Source organism: Hemicordylus capensis, chromosome 1, assembly GCF_027244095.1.
Source record: "Hemicordylus capensis ecotype Gifberg chromosome 1, rHemCap1.1.pri, whole genome shotgun sequence".
NCBI lineage: Eukaryota > Metazoa > Chordata > Lepidosauria > Squamata > Cordylidae > Hemicordylus > Hemicordylus capensis.
The window spans coordinates 361,911,006-361,931,088 of record NC_069657.1 but is presented as its reverse complement, the minus strand read 5'-3'; the positions used below and the strand labels follow the sequence as shown (position 1 = coordinate 361,931,088).

Sequence of the window (20,083 nt, the reverse complement as noted above, 5' to 3'; positions counted from 1 at the left end):
GTTTTCAGAGGCAGCCCCATGTAGAGTGCATTACAGCAGTCAAGCCACAGTATGGCCAAGACATGGGTGATAGTGGCCAGATTTGCTGTCTCCCAGAAAGGATGCAGCTGGCACAGAAATAGAAGTGCTGCAAAGGCATTCCTGGCCACAGATGCTATCTGGGCATCGAGGAGCAGAGCTGAGTCCAGGAGCACCCCCAAGGTGCACCCTTGATCCTCCAAGGAGAGTACAGTGCCATCAGGGCAGGTAAACCAAGATAGGCTGAGAGAGATTCCAGCTTGCAACCTTGGAGAAGCCGCTGCCAGCCTGTGAAAACAATACTGAGCTAGATAAACCAATGGTCTGACTCAGTATATGGCAGCAGTATATGGCAGCTTCCTATGTTCTGGATTGGCTTTCCTACTGACCATCAGCACCCCTGTCTTGTTGGAATTCAGTATCAGTTTGCCTGCAGCTGGATCAGGCCAAGGCCTCTCCAGTCCTGCATTCTGTTTCCCACAGTGAGTACCAGATGCCTCTGAAAAGCCCACAGGCAAGTGATGAAAGCAAATGCTGCTTGCTTCCCCTCCAATGCCGCCCTGCAACTGGTATCCAGAGTGAGTCTGGCTCCCTTGCTCCTTCCCCCTGCTGAAGCTGGCGTTAAGCAGGGGGAAGAATCCAGTGCAAAAGCTACAGAAGAGCTACTTTCATGTCAGCCCAGTACCACTGAATCCTCTTGGCCCCATCCACCCTCCTGGGCTGATGATGGTGCTGGTACTGCAGAGTGCTTTTTGTCCTCGTTGAGGAAGAACAGCTCATTGCTCTGCTTTTATCCTTGAGATTATAACATCGCTCTTTTTCGGCAATGAAGATTTCTGACCCCTCTTCCTTAAGATGGAAGTAGAATCTTTTATGTTTTTGTACATGTTTATTTTAAATTACTTGTAAACCTCTGTTCCTTGATAATTATATAATAAACCACATTTGGTCTTTTTACTTGGATCCTGTTCTGTGGGCTGCTGCTGGGTTTTTATGTACTACGTTAATTGAACTGCAAAGGCCTTGCACCCAGGCCCCATCCTCTATAATAAAATCCCTGGTATGCGTCCGTGTCAAATGCCTGGCGTGCGTCCGTGTCTCCCTCGGCTGTTCTGGGCATGCGCAGAGCGCATGCCCAGAACACACTGAGGGAGACATGACCGCCGGGACCAGGCAGCCCTGTTGGACTGCAGCACAGACACTTCCAACAGTTAAAAACACACACAGCCACATTGAAACACGCACTCCGCTTGCGAGAGGGGGAAACCCGTTAGCCAGCACTGGTGGGCATGCGACCACCGGCCATGCGACCACCGGCCCCCGCAACCAACCGGCGACCCCCGCCCCACTCTCCTTCATGGCCACCAATGCCCAGCCCGCCCCCGAGGGCTCCGTCCGGGTCCCGCAAAAATCTCACCCCCAGCCAGAGCAGACTCGCCGCTGCCTGCAGTTCGCCAGCAGCAAAAGCCGAAAAGGAGCTGGGAACCCGGTGGGGAGAAGCCGGAGGAGGCGGCGGGCTGGCGGCTGCTTAGTCAGCCAGCGAGCCAAGCGTCGGAGCCAATGAAGGAACAGTTTCGCTCGCAGAGGTGGAGGGACGGCCAGGGGTGCGCGATGGAGCCGCGGGCCCTGCCAGGACAGCGGACGGCAGCGGCTGGGGTCCTTGAAGACGGGGAGGCCGTGGAGGCCGCCCCAGGAAATGGCCGAGCCCCCGCGCTGTGCGACGAACAGCGGCGAGGCTGAGTGCCTTCCGTGGGCCGTCCAGGGAGATGCGCTGCCGTGCTCTGCAGCAGCGACGGTGGGGGAGGTCGAAGAGGAGGAAGTGGGTGAAGGGACAGGGCGACTCTTCAGTGGTTGCGTCCCACTTTCTCATCAGGTAGCCGGGCACATGTACGGCAAGGATAAGGGCGGAAAGTGAGGGTGTCGGGGGCAAGCTAGGGAGAGCGGGGCGGTGAGGCGGGTCCGCCGCTTCTACTGTGCTGGGTGTGAAGGAAGGAAGGAAGGAAGGAAGGAAGGAAGGGAGAGAGAGGGAGAAAGAGAGAGAGAGAAAGAAGGAAGGAAGGAAGGAAAGAGGGAAAGAGAAAGAAAAAAAGAAAGGAGGGAGAAGAGGGGGAAGGAAGAAAAGGAGGGAGAGGGAGAGAGAAGGAAGGCAGGAAAGAGGGAGAGAGAGAGAAAAGGAAGGAAAGGAGGGCGAGAGGGAGGGAGAAGGAAGGAAGGAATGGAGAGAGAGGGAGAAAGAGAGAAGGAAGGAAAGAGGGAGAGAGAGAAAAGGGAGGGAGAAGAGGGGGAAGGAAGAAAAGGAGAGAGAGGGAGAGGGAGAGAGAAGGAAGGCAGGAAAGAGGGAGAGAGAGAAAGAAAAAGAAAAAAAGAAGGAAAGGAGGGCGAGAGGGAGGGAGAAGGAAGGAAGGAAGGAAGGAAGGAAGGAAGGAAGGAAGGAAGGAAGGAAGGAAGGAAGAAAGAAAGAAAGAAAGAAAGAAAGAAAGAAAAGCTACTAGCACCCGTTATTTTAACGGGCTTAAAAATACTAGTCCTTTATAAGCCCTATGCATACTTACTGTACATGAAAGTAGGCCCCATTAAACTCAGAGGAGGATACAGTTAATATGTAAGAGTAGTTCTGGACATGTCCTGTTACCCACTAATTTCAGAGCAAGTGTCAGAGAAATAGAGAAGTCAGAACAAGTGTCCAGCAACAGTGGAGGCAGGCAGAGCAAGGGCTGCAAGAGAATGGGTTAGGGTGAGTATATTAGTAATATACTCACCTCAGTAATATACTACCGTATATAACTTTCGGTATATTTTATATGATATTAATTATATTATTATATTATTAATTTATTCATTTTTATATACCGCTCCTCCTAAAATGGCTCTGAGCTGTTTACATCAAAATAAAAAACACATGATAAAACAGTTCAAATAATAATAAAAAATATTTAAACCAGATTAAAACTCATTAAAATTAAAACTAGACATCATTAAAAGCCAGGCTAAAAAGGTGGGTCTTTGGCTCTCCTGAAAGCCTCCAAGGAAGATAATGGGGAGCGTTTGTAGCAATCGGCCCTCCCTTACCCAAAAGAGTGACCTGGAAGTGAAACCTGTCCTGACTGACAGGCTAGGGAACAGCCACTCAGAACACGGTGAGCGGGACCTAGATGGCCTTGAAGCAAGAAGAGAAGCATATCTTTGTTCTCAGAAGGAACTAGGGGGATCAGAGAGGATGGGCGGAAGGCTTAGTGGGGAACGGCAATGGAGCTTTTGCTGTCTCATGGACAAAAGAGAGCCAGCGTGGTGTAGTGGTTAGAGTGCTGGACTAGGACCGGAGAGACCTCAGTTCAAATCCCCATTCAGCCATAATACTAGCTGGGTGACTCTGGGCCAGTCACTTCTCTGTCAGCCTAACCTACTTCACAGGGTTGTTGTGAGGAGAAACAGTATGTAGTACACCGCTCTGGGCTCATTGGAGGAAGAGTGGGATATAAATGTAAAAACAAACAAACAAAAGTTAGCCTGAAGAATTCTCTCATGGAAAGACATCTACAGATCCTTGAGACACAGTTTGGAGTGGGTTTGGAGTGGGCTTGAAGGGGTAAGGAAGCCAGGACTTGTGGGCTTCTGAAGAGTTTAGTGAGGGAACAGTTTGTTAGTTAGAGAGGCTATTCCCACGATCAGTGGGAGCCTCCTGGAGAGGGTTAGTTGGGAGAGTGGGCTTAGCCCGCTCTCCTCGCAGATGACCCAGCAGTCTGCTCCTGGAGGTCGCCCACAGGACTGCCAGCTCCATTATGGAGCCGGAGGGGGCTGGGGGGATCGGGGGCCACACGGTGACCCGCTTACGAAGAACCACCACTTAAGAACCACTGGGCTCGCAGCCAAGCCCGGTGGTTCTCACAATGGGAGAAAATCAGGCTAGCCTCCTGATTTTCTCTCATCGTGTGAATAGCCTCAGAGTGTGTTAGATTTCTTTCTCCGGGATACTCCAAAGACCAATCTGGCTGCTACATTTTGAACTAACTAAAGTTTCTGGACAAAGGGTGAGACCATGGTCCAAGTGCACTCCCAAACTACAAACCTTTCTTTCTAGGGGAGTGTAACCTCATCGGAATAGGACGTTCTATCCCATCTTGCAGATTACAACCTCCAACAATGAGCACCGATTCAGCTTCAGTTGATTATCCCTCATCCAGCCCATTACTGCCTGTAGACACGCATTTACAGGGCTAATGTCATTCCCTGATATTGATGGCAGGGAAAAATAGATTTGGGTGTCATCAGCATATTGATAACACCCAGCATAAAATCTCCTGATGACTTCAACCCCCCCCCCCCCCGTTTCATGTAGATGTTAAAAAACATTGGTGACAGAATGGAGTCCTGAGGGACTTCATATTGCTGCTTCTGTTTTGAAGAGCAACTGTCACCAAGTGCCATCTTCTGAAATCAACCCAAAACATAAGAGTGGAACTGCTGTAAAACAGTGCTTATACAGAAGGCAAAAGGTTGGTTAGGCAAGGCAATAAATCTTGGCTAGTAATCTAACTGGAAATAATTTAGCTGAAGTCCTAATTGAAAGTCAATCAGTTTGGCTCAGGTTCTAAACCAGAGCCTGGCTTAAGGCTTGCCGTGAAAAGTGCAAGCATAGTGCAGTGGTTAGAGTGTTAGATTAGGACTGGGAAGACCTGAGTTCAAATCCCCATTCAACCATGAAACTCACTGGGTGACTCTGGGCCAGTCATGTATCTCTCAGCCTAACCTACCTCACAGGGTTCTTGTGGGGATAAAAATAAGCATGTACACCACTCTGAGCTCCTCGGTGGAGGAGTGGGATATTATAAAAAGAGGGGAGGCAGAGAAGGAAAAGATGCAGTAAGGAGGCTTTATAAGGGCCAGAGGGTAGTTGAAATATCCTTCCTGGGTAAGTTGGTGCATTCGTTGCATGTTGGCAGGGAGGCCTCCTCACGAATAATCAGGCAAGAAAGCAAAGAAGAAGAGAGTGAGGAGCAAAGGGCTACAACTTGCACATAGATTCCAAGATGTTGTGTTCCGGGCTCTTCCCTTTTCTGAGGCCACGTGGCTTGAATAGTGGTAAATAGGGCTGTGCTTGGTTGATTATCTTAAGACTAGGATGTCCTCAGGTGTAACAAGATTGCACATTGCTAGTTTCTATGAACCACTTCTCCACTGAGTCCTTGCCAGCTAAGTTGTTAATTCATAACTGAGTTGGGAAATGTACTGCATACCTATGCTACTCTGGAAGGAGCATTTCAAACTGTTATTTAGGTGAGCAAATTCCTCCGATAGTGGGTTTGCTTGCAGACTGATGCTTCTCTGTAAAAGGGGTGTGTGTCTGTGTGTGTGTCTGTGGGGGTGGGGATCCGGTTTCAGTCAGATTGCTAATTTGACCTTCAGGCAATTTCCAATCCCCTGCCGCAACAGCTGGTGCAGCAGGGGACAATGGGAGTTGTGGTCCAACATCTTGGGATCCCCAAGATAGCAAGTGTTGCCTAGCATGTTTTTGGTTTGCAGGCTGCTTCTATCACCAGAGTAATTGTGAAATGCAATGTCCTATAAAGCTTTATTTTTTTTAAAAAAAATTAAACTGTTATAAGTTTACAGCCACCACACCCTGTTTCAGAAGTCTTTGCAGAGACATTTTGGCAAAATCAACTATTCCGAAGGCAGGAAAGAGCCTTCAACCATTCAGGGTAGCAGCAGGGGAGGCTCCAGCAGTGCACCATGGTGTGGTTAGACTTCCAAAGAGAGTGTCTCCATTTTCATCCATAAACTGTTAGGTACTAGCACATAAATATAAGGCTATACTCCTGTGTCATTTTTATTTGTTAATGTACCCCATTTAATCCTGCTTTGGACAGAAAGGCTTTCACATGGCTTGTGAAATGCAGTAACTCCAGTACAAAAACATTACAATGTCAGCTTTAAAAGCAAAGACACCCAAGCCCCCAAATTTAAGCAATCGGCAGCCTATCATTTGAAAAATGAACATTTTTATGGCTTCCTTGAAAAGGATCAGGGGGCTGAAGCAACTCCCCGTTTGGGCCTTTTTAGTTTAGAAATAAGGTGGGTAAGTGGGGGGCAGGGACACCTGACATAAAAATTTATGTCAAAGGTGTGGTGTATAAAAATATGCAAGGTGTGGATCAAGCGGACAGAGTGTAGTTTTTCTCCCTCTTTCATATTAGAATCTGGAGTAATCCGTTGAAGCTAAATGCTGGGAGATTCAGGACAAATGGAAGTACAGTAGTCCCTCGCCAACCGTGAGGGTTTCATTCCTGGAAGCCCTCGTGGTTGGTAAATTCACAGTCAGCAAGATGGGTTTTAATAGGAAACGGGGTCAGAGTGCCCCCCCTTTTTTTAAAAAGTGAAAAATACCCCCAACCACTGTTCCCTCTAACAGGGATTCCCAGATGCCGTTGACTACAACTCCCAGCACCCCCAGCTGCAATGGCCTTTGGCTGGGGATAATGGGAGCCGTAGTCAACATCTGGGAATCTGTTAGAGGGAACACTGCCCCAAATCCCAAAAAACCACCCTGACCCCCAGAAATGATTCCATGACCCCAGAAATTGCCCCCCAATTCCAAAAAGTCACCAAACTGCAAATACTCTGACGGTTGGTGACAATTTTCCAGTCGTGTATACTAAAAACCATGATTGGCAAATCCAAGATAGGTGAGGAACAACTGTACTTCTTTACATGTGTAGTTAAAACTATCCCCACAAGCAAGGAGCCGTTTCCCAGCAATGGTTATTTTTGCCTCAAAAGCTAACAGCACCCAAAGGATGGTCACATATTCAAAGCTCTTCACTGACATTACTTCAGCCATTCTCACAATCCTGCAAGGTGGGCTAGCATTATTATCCTTATATTGTAAACAATTGGAGCCTGTGGCAAAAATGTCAAGTCAGATCTGAAAGTGCATGTGTCATATTGGTGAGGAACGGATAGAATTGGGCACTGATGGGAAACAGGAAGGTGAAATGTAGAGTTCGGAGTCAGAGCAGGTTTTGTTTGGGATATATTTTGTTACTTTCACATCTCCCTCTTCATCATTTGCTTGTTTTTAGGACACCCTTTGTGTGTGGCACTTTCTCCCCTTTTCCTTGACACAGCACCTCTCTTGTGTAACTGTTAACACTTACTGTCACCCACGCTAATGGTTTACCGTCCTTCCCTCTTACCAATTCTCTCTCACCTGTCTCCCCACCCCCCATGTGATTGACTGTGTGCTACTGACTGACAGGAGAAAAGCCTTCATCTGGACCCTTTGTTGTAGCATTCCATGTCTGCAAAGCCTGTGTGCTACTTCGGGGGGGGGGGGGGGGCTGCTCTGCAATATAGAGGTAGGTCCAGGCTCCCCCCAAGATTTCTGGGCATTACTTATGATACCTCCCAACACCCCAGAGCTTGCAGCTTTCTGCCAGTTTACGTAAACTACCTGGAGAGGTGTACATTAAGCAGTATAACATAGGAACAATAACCAATAAATAAAAACCACACACACCACTAACAGTCACTAATATATTGACAGGGAATGCTGAGGTCAAGACAGACAGATTTACTGAAGGTCCATCTTGTGAACTTGTGGCATAGGCAGGATTCAAACAGCACTCCTGAGCTGCTCTGCTCCATGTTGTTCAGAGCAGTGCCTTACAGCTGCCTAGGTTGAACTGCTGCCTGCCACACAGCCCTTAAAAGCATGGCAGCCCAGGGAACAGATTAAATCTAGTCAATGCATTTTTATTTATGCAGTTATATCTTGCTCTTTCTCCAAGGAGTCCAGAATGGTGTACAAGGTTATGTTTCTCCTCACAATTTTAAAGTCTTTTCAGATCCACTTCCCTTATAATAAAATCAATGGAACCAAACCAGTTCAAACATTTCAGTTAAAACACACTTATAAACCTCAGGCTGAGGCCTCACAACCCACCAGTTTCCTTTCTTTAAACGTACAATGTTAGGTCTGAGGTCATTTTTTAACCAGGTCAACTTTATGAAACTAAAAAGAATTAACACACAACAAAATCTTAAGATACTAAGAATTCAACTTCTTCAGCCGAGAACCTTTCCCCAACTTCAATACTGTACAGCCATCTACTAGTTAGTACATAAATGCAAAGCAAATGTTACTGAAACCAAAATAATATTCTGTGATCCTTACAATGCATAATGTTGCAAAGCAAGGGCAGGCATTTGATACTTAAAGAGTATACAATGATAAATAATACAGTAAAGTACACAGGTTACCTGATCAGAACTAACTAAAAGACCTGATGAAGACCCAGCAATTTACAGCATTCATAATGTACACCCCAGAATATTTTTTTCTGGGGGCAGGGGAGCAGAATTGTACATTATGAATTCTTATTAGGAAGTCCCACTGAACTGACTGGGGCATATTTCTGAGTAATCATATACTAGAAGAATCAACTACAGCAGCAATTTGTGCATATTTCTTTCTAGCTTCAGATGCAAGAACATATATTCAAAACACTGGCAGCAGAACCTTGCAGAGCCATTCTAGGTTTATCCTTATTTGCATGACTTCTACTCTGCTTTTTGAGAAAATTTCATTCTTGTGTCAACACAGCTGTGAACAGTCACAAAAGTCGTTAGTACTGCAGTCTACTGGCACTATCCATCAGTTAGGCACATGCAACTTCAATAATTTCAACAGGAGCTCAGCACACATAGTTGCATTGATTGCGACCTATATATCTGTACTGCCAAATATGGCAAGCTAATCTTCGAGTTTGCACATTGATCAAGAGGGACACCACTATGCCAAATACTTTTTATTTTGACTACATCGCCAAACCTTTTCTTAAGTGTTTACACCGGCGAAATTTCACAAGGTCAAATCCATGTTATTAAATTGCACTGAGTGTACTATTCTGTAGTATAGAAGCGTCTGCATTAAAATTCTTTCAAAATAACGAGGAAAAAAATGTGGGGACGGACCCTTTAACCTGTCCTTGTCTCCTCCTTTTTGTTCCCCCAACGCACACACACACACACACACACACACACACACCAAAACAAAGTGTACTTAATTTTTGTTTTGGCCACCTCGTGGCGATTATCTCCCTTCTATATTTGATCAGCAAAAATCGAGAGAGCAGCAGAGGCTCTAAGAGGCAGCCGTCACTTCTTGCGAGCAGATTTCAATGGAGCCTTCCCTAAACCACCAAACGCCGCCGGGCCCCACTCCGTACCCCGTCGTTTCAGGGAGTGCTGAGCCCAGCCGGTGCGGCCTGGTGTGCTGCTCGCTGGAAGCGGCGCGCGCGAAGAGAGGCGAAGCAGGGCGGGCGGGCGGGCGGGGAAGGAGGTGGGGGAGGGGTGCCTGCTGCTGCCGCCGCCACAGCTCTCCTCGTCGCCGCCTCCCCTCCCCCCTCCTCTCTGTCTCTCTCTCCCCGGCGGGGGCTCCTCGCTACAGCCTCTCTGCTCCGCTCTCGGTCATGTGACCCTAACGTAACCGGACAGGAAAAGCCGCCGCCGCCGCCGCGCTGACTCCGTTGTTGCTGCTGCTGCTGGGCGCGCGGAGACGGCGCCCCCCGCCCCCCCCCCGCGAGAGCGAGAGCCAGGTGAGCACGGGCGCCCCCCCGGTCCCGAATGAAGCGGGTGGGGGTGGACGGGAGGTGTGTGTGGTGTGGCGGCGTGAGTGGGGGAGGCCAAGGCGCTTCCCCCTCCCCAGCACCCACCTTTGTGCTGGCGGTTGGGCTAGGCCAGGTCGGGGCCCGGAGGAAAGAGGGGGAGGCTCAGAGCCCCACAGGGGGCTTGCCTCACTAACCGGCCAAGGCCCTACGAGGGGGCTAGGGAGGAGGCGGCGGCTCGGCGTCGCCCGGCGGGGGCTAAGAGGGGGGAGTAGCTCGCTCCAGCCCTGCCGGGGCTTGCGCCGAGCTGGGCTCGGTTCGGCCCTGGATGCCTGTTCACCCTCGCACCGGCTTCCCCTCCCCGCTGTCCTTCCTTCCTCGCCAAGCTGCGTAGCGGCCTTTTCCCTTTTTCTCTCACCAGCGGCAGCAACCGCCCGGCCGAGGAGGAGGAAGGGGGGAGGGGCGGGTGCTGAGGCAGCCGCGCGGAGCGGGAAAGGGAGGGAGGAGGGAGAGAGAGGGGAAGGGGGGGTTGATGGTGGGCGGCTCCGTCTGCGTCTCCTCAGCAGCCTAGGCGGCCCTGGCGACAGCGGCGGATCCCGTCTCTCGCGCGCCTTGGGCGCCTCAGCCTCCCTCGCGTTGCTTACGTCGCCCCGCGCCGTCGTCCGTCCTCCGTAGGCCCCTCCCCCTCCGTGCGTTTCGTGTGCGCGCACGTGGGGGCCGGCGTCGCGTGCGGAGGGGAAGGGGGCGTGGCGTGCCGCGGCACCTTCTGGCTGTCTCGGCCAGAGGCGGCGGTGACGGCGCGCTGCGGCCTCGCGGCTTCCCTGTATAGCTCCCTTCCCCCTCCCGCGCCACAGTGGTAGCCAATAGGAGACGCCGTCGCCGCAGGCACAGCGTGATTCACCGAGAGAAGGGGAGGATGTGAGAGCGAAGGGAAGATTCCAGTCCTCCACCGCTATTGGCTGCTGTTGCTCTCTCCTGATCCTATTGAAGCCCAGGAGCATTTCGTCCTTGCCCGAGTTCTGCCAGCTTGCGCATGCACTTGCTTCTGGCGTTCTTCGGCAGTCTTGGGAAGGGAGGAATCCCCGGCTGAGCTCGCCGGATGCTTCCCATCGGGTTGCCATTGTCCTGGGAGCTCCAGGAATCGGCACCAGTTTCCAGAAGAGCATTTTAAAGCAATCCTTGAGATCTTGGTGGCTTGATAGTGTGAAAAATGGGGGTGGGACACGTCTCCAGGGGCTTTTCCAAAGGGAGCTTGCACGCAGCTTCGCAACACTTAGGCGTTAGAGGATGGAACTATTTATTATTCTTTTATTATTATTTATTCAATTTCTATTTACAGCTATGTCAGACTGGCGGCAGAAGGTGCCATTCCTACAGCCAATGGCATTATTCAGCTTTGCTCCTGACTATTCGCAGTTACTGCATGTATTACAGGGGTCCTAAAAAAGTAGCACTTGGGTGCCCTGCTTAAAACACCTTAACTTTAGGCTCTTCCTGCTGCTTGTCTGGGAAAGCTCCAAGAGTAGCTGGGTGCGATTTTCTAACCAAGTCCAGTAGGGGGCTAGGCTTTCTTTGCTGCTGAGATGCAGTTAGAATTTCGACCCTGTGCTCCAAGCTGTAGGAGTTTTCTTTGAAAACTTTTTATTTGCAAAATAGGGGTGAAAAATCAGTCCACAATACTCCGCTTAAGTATTTAAAGGGAGTACTTTAAATTGGGTCTCAGTTGCTTTGAATTTAAATACTGCAGCTCTGTGGATGGAAAAAGCCATTACTAGTGGGTCACTTAGAAGCCAAGAGTATTGTTCAAATAACTTTGAACTTAAGCCCATATAAAGTAGTTATACAGAAATCAACTTTCTCACATTGCTGCCCCAATCCTGAATTTCCTATGCCCTGCAAGCCTACTTGCATGGTCTCTTGAAGTCAAAGCTTCAGTATTTTGAATCCCAACAGGCAGAACAGGGAAAATGCCAGGTGTCAAAGACGATGACACCTTGGCATTTGAATACATGCCCCCACCCAAGGGGTTTAGGCACTTCAGATAAAATCTTGGTTCCACAAACCGTTCCACAGCAATGCCTTACATGTTTTAGTACAAATTTTAGCACTTTTATCACTCTTGGGCTCCATTGTTCATTTTTTCAAAACCCAGTTCCTTTATGTTTATTACTAAAACACATTAAGCCCATCACTTAAACTCTTAGTACTATGCAGATCCTATTAAAGTTACTGGCAAGTTCCCAACTGATTTTAATTTCTGAGGCTCATACACTGTTTAGTGTCAGTTTGTTGTGCTGTACAACCACATCTTTAACATAATCTCTATCCAAGTTTTTATGGAAATTTATTTTCATCGAGATTTTGTTTTACAGAATTGTTCTTAATCATACATTGTTATTATTCAAATATTAACTAAATATAAGTAGTGTAGCATTTCCTGTTAAAAACAGCATCAGTATCAGCATAATTAAATAAATTTATATCCATCATTAAGTTTTGAGACTATCCCACTGTCGTATCTCATCTCATTCTAATATAATTCGTTAACTTTGCATAACCACTTATTCTTGACTCTTATTTTCCAGTTCAAGAGTACTAGGAATGGAAGGTGCTTTCCACATCTTAGCATAACATGTATGCTATAGTTATCAAGTACAATCAGTTTTTGATGTTGTGTAGGCTAAACTTTCATTTAGTAAAACTAGCAGGGAATCTAACTCTTATTTGATATTAATCTTCTTTTGTTTTATTTCTTATTTTTCTCCAATATTTTGCATAGCTAGAAGACTAGAAGATCTGTAGAAGTAATTTCCTACCTATTTTTGACGTTTCTAACACTTTGAACCCATTGAAATAGTATATCATGTAATTTCTTTCCATCTGATCATTGTCTTAAACCAATTTTATTGCAAATTAGCACAGATACACAGGAAGCTGCCATATATTGAGTCAGACCATTGATGATCTATCTAGCTCAGTATCGTCTTCACAGACTGGCAGTGGCTTCTCCAAGGTTGCAGGCAGGAATCTCTCAGCCCTATCTTGGAGAAGCCAGGGAGGGAACTTGGAACCAGAGCGGCTCCATCCCCTGAGGGGAATATCTTACAGTGCTCACACTTCTAGTCTCCCATTCATATGCAGCCAGGGTGGACCCTGCTTAGCTAAGGTGACAAGTCATGCTTGCTACCACAAGACCAGCTCTCCTCCTCCTACAATTTAGAGGACAATTTATTATTGTTGATGTTAGTTGTTGTTATCGTTGTTATTCTTTATTATTTTGCAGATCTTAAAAAATGGATTTGGCCAATCACGGACTTATTCTTCTTCAGCAACTTAATGCTCAGAGAGAGTTTGGTTTCCTGTGTGACTGCACAGTTGCTATTGGCGATGTTTACTTCAAGGCACACAAATCTGTCCTTGCCTCCTTTTCTAACTACTTCAAGATGTTGTTTGTTCATCAGAGCAGGTAATTATAAAAGGTTCACACTAAAAAAAAAAGTATGCAGTTAGATGAGGTGAAGCAGTTTGAAGGAATTTCAAAGCATTAAGGCAGCCTAATGTGAGTTGCTTTATCAGTCATAGTAACTAACTTCCAGCTCAATCCGCAAATCAGTTAAGCCAATTATAATGTAAATGTTGTGCACTTAGTTGCTAAGGGTGTGCAAAGATTTGTCTGAAGAAGCTGAATCATCTGCACATCACCCCTGGCCCTGTAGGGAGGCAGCAGCCATGCTTACCAAGTGTTGTCCTGTTGTCAGCATTGGGGAGGACCATTAATAGGATTCAGAGCCCCAGGAAGCCCCAGATATGTCTTGGAAGGTACACAGGAGTGGTGGGAAATGTAATCCTTCCCGCCACTTTTCCCGTAGCGCTTTCCAGATCCTTTTAATGTCCCTCCCCAGTGCTGTGCAGAGGACTGCTTTGCACAGAGGTAATTGCTGGAAGCCACTGTCTTCACACAAAGCCAAGGGCGATTATACAAATGGTTCAGCTTTGACTCTTCAAAGCTGAATCTTTGCACAGCCCTATTTATTGCTAGCTGGTTTATAGGTTGGGTTATATGCGATCATAGAGTTGGGGGTGGGTGGGCGTGTAGGTCATGTGGATAAACTCTCTGCCTGATGCAGGAAATCCAGAGCTAGAGCATCTCCAACATCATGAGATCTCCCAGTACACGTTACCATCTCCGTGGGACAGAGGTGTGGGGGAGGGAGCAAATGAACCCAAGACCTTCTTCCAGTCTCACCATAGTTAAAATTCCAGGAGCCAAGTAGTGAGCAAACACACCCCAATTGTCCAAATACAGGAAGGATTTTGTCTTTCTTCAATGCATAAGACTCTGTATCCAGATTACATGTTCTGTTGAGTTCCCTTGAACCGGGGATGACTTTCTGCTCTTAGTTATAATTTTCTTTCTCTGAAGTTGGTTTTAGTATAGAAAGGAAGGTGGTTTTGTTTCAAAAGCAATTCTTAACCAAATATTATTAAATTTTAAATATATCAGTCATATAGTAATTTTACTTACACTGTTTATACTTAAATTCTATGAATTGAAATGGGTAAAGGATATCTGGAACTCTTTGGGGTCCTCATTACCACTGATCCAGGAAAGTTGGTAGAGAGCAATTACACAAAACAGTTTTAGAAATCAAATCTGATATCTTGAAAGGGAGGCTATGCTTGTGCTACTAAAGATACAGAGTTGTTTCAGATGAACACTGGCTTCTTCACGTGAGCTTCTTCATGTCCTGATGTCACTGCAAGATGTCTTGACATGCTGTTGGGGCATCTTTTAATCGCATGAAGAGGTTGTTTTCTCTACACACACTCCACGACTCTGTTTAAACATGAACATCCCTCTCACTTAAAGGATGTGCTTAGATCACGTCAGCAGGTCTGCCGGTGACATCAGGGCAGGCACGTTCTTGGTGTGGCCCTGACATTATCACGTGCAGAAGCTGGTGTTCATTTGAACTGGCTCACGGGCTGACATCCAGAGCAGCCCGTGGGGGTCGGGGGCCTGCAAAGCTGTGTCTCCACACAGACAGGCTGCTTCTAACTCAGCCAGAGTCTTGCCAAGCAGCAGAGTGATTTTGCTGTTCTTCCCTGCCCCCATAGGCATTCTTTGCCTTCCAGAAATATGTCCCGGAGGCTCACACAGCTCATTCTTGCTTAGATCTGTGCTGGAGAAAATGTGGAGAAACAGGATCCTTTTTCCATGACTGGTGGTCTAGCAGCAAAATCCACCCATCCTGGGCTTGAATGCTGCAGTAGCATTCTGCTGTATGATGAGGGGCACCCAGATCCCATGTGAGTCTGAAAGAATATTATTGGGGAACCCTGGCAAAGATCTGGCCTCTGTTTTCACAAAAGAGCTTATTTCCCTGCTCCTTGTAGCTGAAATATTCTCTGTAGCTAGAGGCTGGAAACATTTGAAACCACTGCCCATCCAAACATGCGTTGACAGTGTGTGGGATATCCTAATACAGGGTGAAATATCTATACAGTTAAAGAGCTCCTGCGATTCAACCTGTGAGAACTATTTATTGGGACACTAGGTTCCCTTTTCTAATTATACTGACTACTCAAAATCTTCATACATATGCCTTGAAAAGTGAAAATGGATGTTTGATGTGTTTGTATATGCCATATGTTTGTGATGACATTATATCTCCAGGTTCTTTGGAAGCATTGGCATTCCCCAGCATGAGGTTTTGTTTGAATGCCTTTGCTTTGATTGTAAATTTACCTCATAAGTTACAAAAATGAATTTCATAAGTTACAGAGATGAACAGCTCATTTGTGGAGCTGTTGTTTTTATTTTTCTGTTTGTTGTAGTTTCTAAAATATAAAATGAAAAACAAAGTGTGTGTGTGTATGTATATATATGTGTGTGTGTGTGTGTGTATTTATACACACACACATATATATTCTGAAATATTTTATATTGTTCTTTATTCATTTCTTTCAGCGAATGTGTCCGTTTAAAGGCAACTGACATACAGCCAGATATTTTCAGCTATCTCTTGCATTTGATGTATACTGGGAAGATGGCACCGCAGCTCATAGATCCTGTTCGATTAGAACAGGGAATAAAATTTCTGCACGCATATCCACTGATTCAAGAGGCTAGCCTTGCCAGCCAAGGAAACTTTGCACATGCAGAACAAGTTTTTCCATTGGCATCTTCGTTATATGGAATTCAGATAGCTGATCACCAGGCAAGAAATCCCCCAAAGGCAGCTCCAGCAGCTGACAAGCCTGCGCGAGAACCAAGGCCACAGCCATCCCGAGTCAACCAAGACAACCAGGTTCATGAAGCCTCCCAACTGTCACAGTTACCACAGCCACCTCTGCCTCAAGTGCCCCAGGCAAATATGGCCCCTTCTGACCCACTGCAATCTTCACTGTCTCCAGAACTGGTTTCAGCTGCTCCTCATCCTTCTTCTCCAGGAGATGAAACCAATATGGAAGCCTCTTCCTCAGATGATCAGCCTGCGTCCCTTACAATAGCACATGTCAAACCAAGCATTATGAAAAGGAATGGAAGCTTCCCCAAATACTATGCTTGTCACCTTTGTGGTCGACGATTCAATCTGCGAAGTAGTTTGCGCGAACACCTCCAGATTCACACAGGAGTGCCATTCACCTCAAGCCAGCATGGAGAAAGTAGTATTTCCTTGTCTCTCTGTAATAATGCTCCTGAAAAAGATGCTATGGAAGTGCCTGAAGCTGGAATGATTAGTGATAGTGAGATGCAGCAAATCTCAGATTCACCAATTATTGATGGGCAGCAGCAGGCAGAGACACCACCACCCTCTGACATTGCTGACATAGACAATTTGGAGCAGGCAGATCAAGAAAGGGAAGTTAAACGGCGAAAGTATGAATGTTCCATCTGTGGACGCAAATTCATTCAGAAAAGCCACTGGAGAGAGCACATGTACATACATACTGGCAAACCTTTCAAGTGCAGCACCTGTGACAAAAGTTTCTGCCGGGCCAATCAAGCTGCTAGACATGTATGTCTAAACCAAAGCATGGACACATATACTATGGTAGACAAGCAGACTCTGGAACTTTGTACTTTTGAGGAAGGTAACCAAATGGACAACATGTTGGTGCAAACTAACAAACCATATAAATGTAATTTGTGTGACAAAACGTTCTCCACGCCCAATGAAGTTGTCAAACATTCGTGCCAAAGCCAGAACTCTGTCTTTACTCTAGAAGAAGATCGGTCCATTCTGCTAGGTGGTGGGGATGCTGAAACCACAGAGAGCGATCACTCTGTTTTAGACTCTATCAAAAAAGAACAGGAAGCAGTGTTGTTAGACTGACTGTGAAACTCATATCTTTTTTAAAAAAACAAACGTTTTACTCATTTTTACTAAACCTCTCCTTCCTTTCCCTCCCTTCCTCTCCCCTCCCCCAATCAGAACTACGTTGACATGGAAGGAAGTCTGACTCTGTCCTTTTCCTGCAAAAATATAAAATTAATAAAGGGTATTGTATCAAATCATAACAATTGATTTTAATACAGAAGAAAATGTGTAAGGGTAACTTGGCTAACTATGTGATTAGTGCTAGGAAATGCATCTATAACAGATTCTCTGCAAGTTTGAGGCTGTTTATATACTTGAATGCAGTGAGATGCAAGATGAGAGAAGGAACAAAACAAAATATATTTATATTTAAGTACAATTATTTTCCTTCATAACGTTGCCTTTAAGAGGAAGACTTTATACAGCTCTAAGCTGTATATAGTTGTCATTTTACAAAAGCTCAGAAATTCCCTTAATGAACCAAGGAAACTTTTAGTCTGGAGTTTTAATGTTTTTTTAATTTTGCTTTTGGTCAAGTGTTTGTTTCCGGCAAACTTCACTGATGTTATTATCCATTCAAAAAATGTACTACTAAGGCTGTGACCCAACACACTGATTTGGTAATAAATTTCTTTGATAGAAGTGGGGCTTATACTTCCAAGTAAATGTGTTTAGGATCAGATTTTAAAATAGCAGTAATAATGTGATGGCAATCGTTTTATATGCATTAAATTGTGTGTATGTGTGAGTGTATGTACTCCAGCTATATGCAGGTAAATTTATGCATGCACCTTTCTCAAAACAAACCAGCCAGCTCTTTTGAAGAATAATTAAGCAGCATTTAATGTCTTAACAAATTGGTCCTTTTTACAAGTTATTTAAATTGGTCCAGGGTGTATGCGTTTTTTTAATCCTGCCAAATGGAAACAAATGGATGATAATGAGTGCTGGTCATCCAAAACATGGAGGGGACCAGAGATTAAAGAATTGTACATAGTGAGTCCTATGCTAAGCATGCAGGAATAATAGATTTAAGCCTTTCCCCACTCACAGAAAGAGGAAAAGTATTTTGGCTTATTCATCAAATTAGTAATCTTGAGTTTACCTGATAAACCTGTAGGAGTTAAGGGAAAGGGAATCTGGTCTTTTGTTAATTATTGGCATCCTCTTGCAACACAACAAAATGCAAGAAGAATAATGAAAATACATCATGGTTGGTTTTCAGCAGCAGGAGTAGAAAGCTGTATGTTCTTCATGTTCTGTTACTTTAGGCTCCAGTTGGGAAAGTATGCAAAAATTAAAAAGAACGTATTGTACATTCAGTTTCTGCTCAGGATTGTACTGTCTGCCAAACTTAAAATCAAGTTGCTGATTTTTAACTCTTTTTAAAATATATATATATAGATATCTGAATATTCTCCAATAGTATATATTAAAAAAAACCTACATTGACAGGAGTGAGTCCTTTAAATAGTAATTTGTACTGGTGGGAATGTTTCCGTAAGCAGAAGCATCCCTCCAGAAATTGAGGCAGTGTATGTTTTGATAAGGGAGAGAGAGGCAGATCCAACTCTGCTCTTGTATTTTATTTGCGTATCAATGTTTTTTTTGAGTATCATCCTATTTTGTGTCTAGTTACGTTCTCCAGTTTGTAAGTTTTTATACATTATTTCACATAATAAACATGGTATAAAATGAAATTTAGTTTGTCATACGTTAAGGTGATTGCGAAATGATAATAAGCAGTAATGTGCATGCCGTGCAGACCTTTTGAATTGGGCCAGGGCTCCCCAAAACCCTGTGCACTGGGACCACTGTGCAGAAGCAGTGGCAGAAAGGGAGGGCTGTCCATAAGAAGGCTTTATGAGAAGAGGCTGCTGTTGACTCATGCTAAGATATGCATACAGCCCCACATGATCTATCAAGAGTCCACAGCACCATGGCTGTCTGAGCTCTGCCCTCCTAATGCTGGGCAAAATGTGGGCCACAGAATGTACCTGCTGTGGCATAAGCCTGCTTGCATCTAATCAGTCATAAGCAGGGAAGGGTTTCTAGGCTCGTTTTCAAAATGTTAAGCAGACTAGAGACCTTTACGATTTATTGTGATCCATACAGTATTTATGTGAACCTGCTGCTCCACTGCTATTAAGGAATACTACAGTAGTTCCTTCTGTCCTAGGATTTTCAAACATTCAAAGAAAATGAGCTGCTGCACTAGCCTGTTAATATGTAGGATTAGCAAGTTACACCAGCCCAATAGTGTTGGCTTGCTATTCCATTGACAACTAACGGACTAAATGCGGGGTAACAGCTTCATGAAAAGTTGGGGTGTGCATCTGAAGGAGAGAGGTTGGGCAATGGTGGAATTGGGAACCATTACCTTACAGGGTGTCCTGAAGAGCACTATAATGGAGCCTTCTGCATCAGTTATACAACTCTATACTAGCAGGACTGTGTGAACATTTGTACTAAAAAAAACTCAACTCTACACCAAGGTAATCCAAGTGATGTGCCTAGAAAAAGCTGAATTCTGCAGCCTGTACAGTATATACATATACTGTAATTCTTTATCATTTATTCAGCTTTTACTGATTATAAGTAGATACACAATGCACTGAACCCTTGGTTGTTCGCTTCTGGAAATCTTATTCAGCAACTTCTCTGGCTTCTGGGATTGCAGCGGGGATTGTTCACAAGCTTTTAAGCACTTTGCAGCCATAGATGCTAGGCACGTGCCCTTTTTAAACAACAAAAAAGGAAGCTCGAGATTCTCAGGAAGCTCAATTCCAGTCCAATACCACACTCTGTGCTTTTTCTGCACTTGCACTGAATAGCTGGAAAGAAATACTTCATTGGCTGCAACCTTTTATTTATTGTTCAATTTATACTGCCTTTCATAATGTATCACAAGGCAGTTTACAAAAAATAAAATACAATAAATGTGATCATAGCACAGCATCTTACTCTTATATTGGTGCATATCACTCTGTATTGCCACAATTTGCTACTATTGGTTTGTTTAGCAAGGCTCAAAGAAAAAGAAAAACATTTTAGGATTACACTTTTTTTTTAACTGAAAGACAAACCATATAGATTTGCTTCTTGCTAATCCAATTTCATGGTATACTTTGCAAT

General features: G+C 45.3%; 1 protein-coding gene across 3 annotated transcripts; it reads left to right on the top strand.

Annotated features, from left to right (window-relative positions):
• The first annotated feature begins 9,490 nt into the window (after positions 1-9,490).
• ZBTB2 (zinc finger and BTB domain containing 2) lies at positions 9,491-18,648 on the top strand. Of its 3 annotated transcripts, none has more exons than XM_053292514.1 (3): positions 9,491-9,614; positions 12,907-13,089; positions 15,595-18,648. In XM_053292514.1, the coding sequence occupies exons 2-3, from the start codon at positions 12,917-12,919 to the stop codon at positions 16,961-16,963; spliced, it is 1,542 nt and encodes a 513-aa protein (XP_053148489.1). In that variant the 5' UTR covers positions 9,491-9,614; positions 12,907-12,916; the 3' UTR covers positions 16,964-18,648. The 3 variants fall into 3 exon arrangements, with proteins under 3 accessions (XP_053148489.1, XP_053148496.1, XP_053148485.1); XM_053292521.1 differs by lacking the exon at positions 9,491-9,614 and adding an exon at positions 10,218-12,257; XM_053292510.1 differs by lacking the exon at positions 9,491-9,614 and having other exon boundaries at positions 10,218-13,089.
• Positions 18,649-20,083: the final 1,435 nt, after the last annotated feature.